General features: G+C 43.8%; 1 protein-coding gene across 1 annotated transcript; it reads left to right on the top strand.

The window, feature by feature from the left end:
* The first annotated feature begins 711 nt into the window (after positions 1-711).
* Positions 712-2,836, top strand: SSTR5 (somatostatin receptor 5). Its single transcript, XM_025204659.1, has one exon. The coding sequence runs from the start codon at positions 717-719 to the stop codon at positions 1,827-1,829; it is 1,113 nt and encodes a 370-aa protein (XP_025060444.1). The 5' UTR covers positions 712-716; the 3' UTR covers positions 1,830-2,836.
* The last annotated feature ends 2,182 nt before the right edge of the window (positions 2,837-5,018 follow it).

The following is a 5,018-nucleotide window of genomic DNA, read 5'->3' on the forward strand; positions in this document are numbered from 1 at the left end:
ACTGTAGTAGCCTAATAGGACCGCGCAGTAGTGTATTAGCACGGTTTTTGCCCAGCGCAGTGTTATTAGGCTAATGTGCATTAAACATCTCATGTAGAAATGCCCAGTACCAACCTACCAGCATAACATTACTAAAAATGATGGATACATCCTCCTACAATAACAGCTCTTGCTTTTTTGGATGTTAGAGTACAGACGGCTCCAAATCACTTTGAACTGTGAAGTTTTTAACGTTCCTCTGAATTTTCCTCTCTCTGATTTTGTGGTGTAGTCCCTTACAAACGGATCCCAAGAGCAAAACCTCAACTTGCCCGTATCTACAGTGGCAGACAGTTGGTCTGCTGCAATTTGGGGGTCCTTCTATTATTAGGTATTGGGGATGGAGTGTGGGAATGCAACACTTGCTTGATACAAAGATGATCGCTGCTTATATTTATGATAGAAATCATAAATACATGATGTGAATCATAAATATATGATACAATCAGACAATTGCTGATAATCATATATATTGCTGATATTTAAGGTACACTGAGCAATGCACGTGGCCGCTACTTAATATAGATACGACTTCTGGGTAGAACCCTTTGCATGCGCAACTTGTAAAAATGAGCTTTTAATTTGTTCTTCTCTCTTTCTCCCTTTCTTTTTCAGGCACAAGACGTTGGTGACTTTTAATCTTCCTTAGACCGAAAGAAAATTAGGGAAGGAAAAAAATGGATGCTCTTTATTACCCCAGTGCTTTTGACATGGAAACCAGCTCCCAAGATATGAACTTCTCGTTGCTGAACAATGTGACAGAGAACGAAACCTTGGCCACGCTGCCCCCCTCCAAAGACATCCACAAAGTCCTGATTCCCATCATTTACCTCCTTGTATGTGCAATTGGACTCAGTGGGAACACACTGGTCATTTATGTGGTTCTGCGTTACGCCAAAATGAAAACCGTCACCAACATTTACATCTTGAATTTAGCAGTAGCTGATGTACTCTTTATGCTTGGTTTGCCATTCTTGGCAACTCAGAACGCCATCTCCTACTGGCCCTTTGGATCCTTTTTATGCCGGCTGGTGATGACTGCAGATGGCATTAATCAGTTCACCAGTATCTTTTGCTTAACGGTCATGAGCATGGACCGCTATCTTGCCGTGGTTCATCCTATCAAGTCTACCAAGTGGCGACGTCCCAGGGTGGCCAAGCTGATCAGTATAACCGTCTGGACTTTCTCCATCTTGGTGGTGCTTCCAGTCATTATATATTCAGATGTCCAGGAAGACTTTCAGACCTGCAACATGAACTGGCCAGACCCCGTCAACATTTGGTCAGCAGCCTTCATCATTTACACGTCGGTCTTAGGGTTTTTTGGCCCCCTGCTTGTGATCTGCCTCTGCTACCTGCTGATTGTGATTAAAGTCAAGTCCTCTGGCATCCGAGTTGGGTCCACGAGGCGCAGGCGCTCGGAGAGGAAAGTAACCCGCATGGTCGTCATCATCGTGGTCGTCTTTGTGTTTTGCTGGCTGCCGTTTTACATCCTGAACATCGTCAATTTGATATTCATATTGCCAGAGGACCCGGTGTTGCTCGGCGTTTACTTCTTTGTGGTGGTTTTGTCTTATGCCAACAGCTGCGCCAACCCCATCCTTTATGGATTTCTCTCCGACAACTTCAAGCAGAGTTTTCAGAAAGTCCTGTGCCTCCGGAAGGGGAACGGCATCGAAGACGGAGACCCGATTGAGCACAGGCAGGAAAACAGCAGCCGTTTGCAAGAATCGATGCTAACCCAGAGAAATATAGAGTTCAATGGACACATGCAAACAAGTAAGGTGTAAGGCTACAGCTTAGAGAGGAAAAAACCCCCCGTAAATAACTTGTAGAGGTGGAAAACTGGGGAGATTAAAAACCAGTGATAATATCTTGGTACAACTGACATCCTCCGACTCAGCAGCTCAAACAAATGTACATAGTTTTTTTCCCCCCCCTCTCCTAGGTAAAGGTATTATGGATGAGATCGGGTTTTGTGGAACGCTTACGGCAACGTAGCCGACACCGGTGAACTTATGCAACTCCTTTCTTTTTTCATGTACTCGGGAATGGGTTTACTGATATAGTCTGCCTATTTTGTGCTGGTCTCGGGGAAGGAGGGTGAGCAACATTCTGCAAAAACCTGTTTAAACCATCTTGATACGTTGAGTGGATGGTTACTTTATATTGCCACGATCCGCCCGAAGCCAAAAGTACCGTAAACTCGGGTTATTTCACCAGGCCGAGGGGCATGCAAATAATGGCAGAATAGCCAATAGCGACCAGGAGTTGAGGGATGGCTGAGAAAGGAGGCGGCGGAGAGGAAATCAGAACAATGGCAAATTATCCAATAGGCAAATTAATGGATTATACAGTCAACGTTGGTCAATTTGGCCCAACCTGTGCTTGAAAGTGTCGTCAGTGATATGTCCCATTAAAAAAAAAAAGAAAAAAAGCACCATTTCTTCAGGCGCAGTTTTCAGCGTAACCCAGGTCATAGCCCTGATCTGGGACAATGTACATGCCCGCGGTTTTGAAATGCTGCTTAGTCCATCTGCATTGTTTTGCTGTAATTAACCTGATGAAGAGAATCGGAAGTTACTATTCAAGGAGGGCGTCAATACATTTCAAGCAAAAAATTGCAAAAAAAAAAAAAAAATTGAGAAAAGGAAGACCATAAGGGGATGAATATGAAATAATGATAAAAAAAATCCTTCATAGTACTTTTTACATTCTAAAGCAAGTTGCTTATAAAATGTAATCTCATCACTTCATTACTATGTAAATGACAATGATTGTGAAGTCCTGAAAAGCTGTTCTATGTGTATCTATTGGTTCTGAATGTAAGTCTGGGCCTGAATTTAAATGGTATTTTCAGAAATTAAAATAAGTGAAATTCCTTTTTGATGAGCCATGTCATATCTTTTCCTCTCCTGGTATGACATGCCTGGTGGGACTGGTACAGCTTTGTCCTTGATGCTTAACTTACCACAGATATAAATAAAAGTGTTCAGCCATGTTATTACAGTAGAGTCTAGATGCTCCAGCCAGCGCAAGGTGCTGTACAAACACAAAACGACATTCAGGAAGAGCTGATAATCAGAAGAAATCAGTCAGAGGTAAAGTGACTGGACAAAGTCTATAGAAAAGGGCAGTGGCAGACCCTGGAGTGGCATCCAGCTTTTCTGATTCCCATTGCACTGCCCTATCTCCTGCTTTTTAACACCCAGAGAGAAAGGAATAGGCATGTATTCTTTCCAAATTAATGCTCAGGGGTTTCAGTTTGGTCCCAATCTTTGTAGGCTGCCTACAGATACCTCCCTATCCCCACTGCCATTCATTCACATAGTCCAAGCAACTACCGTCCTTCCACAAGTAAACACATTTCTCCGAATAAACGGGTAATAAATCATGGAAGCCAGAGATGGAAAAGACCCATTTGCAAAAGGACATCCAAGTCACCCTCCTCGCCATTCCTGCATCACTTCCTACAGTATGCAGAACTTCTCCAGCTCCTCTGGGGAAACTTTGCGGAGCCCTGATACAAAAAGTAAATGTCAGCATGATATTTGTACAAGCAATGAGGCAGACTAGTCAAGTCACTGTAAACAAGGGATGGAGATAACTCCTTCTTTGGGATGCAATATAAAGCAGGACCAAGTTATTAGGAGAGTCGTGATGAGAGCCTAAAAGCGCGTATGCCAGAAGTTGTCATTAATTCCTCCAAACTCCACGTATAGTTCATAAGTTGCAAATATATGACTTTCAAAGAAACGAAACACTTGGCAGCTTGAGTTACAAATATTTTTCCTTCCTGAGATATAAATGCTGGCATGCCACTGCAGGGTTTTTAAGGCTGATCTCAAGTGCTCAGCTGCTGCTTGAATTCAGAGGGAAAACACCAGCAATTAAAGCTCTGAGAAAACACAAGTCTAGACACAAAACCACAAGTCCTTGCAGAAGGCAAGATAAATGGGAGATGTTGGATCAGACCCCTGGCTGGTGGAAAGCAGCATAGCTGCATTGGCTTTTCATCACCGGCCTGGCTTTACATCAAGTGAAGGAAGTGAACCTGTTTCCATATGAGGCAGATTGATAGGTGTCAGTCCCAAATCAAAACTCAGTGGTACACATATCCATGCAAGAACTCATTTGGCAGCAAGGACTCGATCTAAAGCTAGCGAAGACACCAGGAAATCTCTCATGGTCTTCAATGGGTTTTAGATCATGCTCATGTTGCAAAGTCTGTTGGCAGCTTCAACAAGAATGACCTTGGAACAACATTAGTCACCGATCCCTAGAGATGCAAGTTGAAGTCCTGGCCCCAGCAGCTTTGCCATTGACTTGCAGCAAGGGAAGTTTAGGTTGGATATTAGGAAAAACTCTCTCATTCAGAGGGTGGTGAAATACTGGAACGGGTTACCTGGAGAGGTGGTGCAGTCTCCATCCTTGGAGGTGTTGAAGACCCGGGTAGACAAAGCCTTGGCTGGGATGATGTAGTTGGGGCTGGTCCTGCTTGGAGCAGGGGGTTGGACTGGATGTGACCTCCTGAGCTCCCTTCCACCTGAATTTTTTATGACTATGACTTTCTGCCACAGTGTGACATGAGATATTGGAAAAGACGGACCTATGGTCTGACCTAGCACATGGCAATTCTTATGACGTGAAGGGGTCAAGGTTTCATGCCTCCATGTGGTTTGTTAACTAAACCCCATATTATCCAAATTCACTTTGCGTGCTGTATTCACTCAGACATCAGGTGTTTCCTATATGTCTTCCATGGGACTTGTATAATAATCATGCTTCTCCAATACAGAGTTGTCATCATAGACCTCAAAAGCACTTTCCAGAGGGCAGTATTCTTACCCCAGTTTTACAGAGGAGAAAAGCTGGGATGCAGACAAGGGAAGTTACTTGCCCAAAGCTGCCCAGCCAGCCAGGGGCAGAGATGGAAAAAGAGCAGAGATCTCCTGAGTCCCAATCTTTTACTTTCCCTA

The sequence above is a fragment of the Alligator sinensis genome, unplaced genomic scaffold (genome assembly GCF_000455745.1).
Source record: "Alligator sinensis unplaced genomic scaffold, ASM45574v1 scaffold1283_1, whole genome shotgun sequence".
NCBI classification, from domain to species: Eukaryota; Metazoa; Chordata; order Crocodylia; family Alligatoridae; genus Alligator; species Alligator sinensis.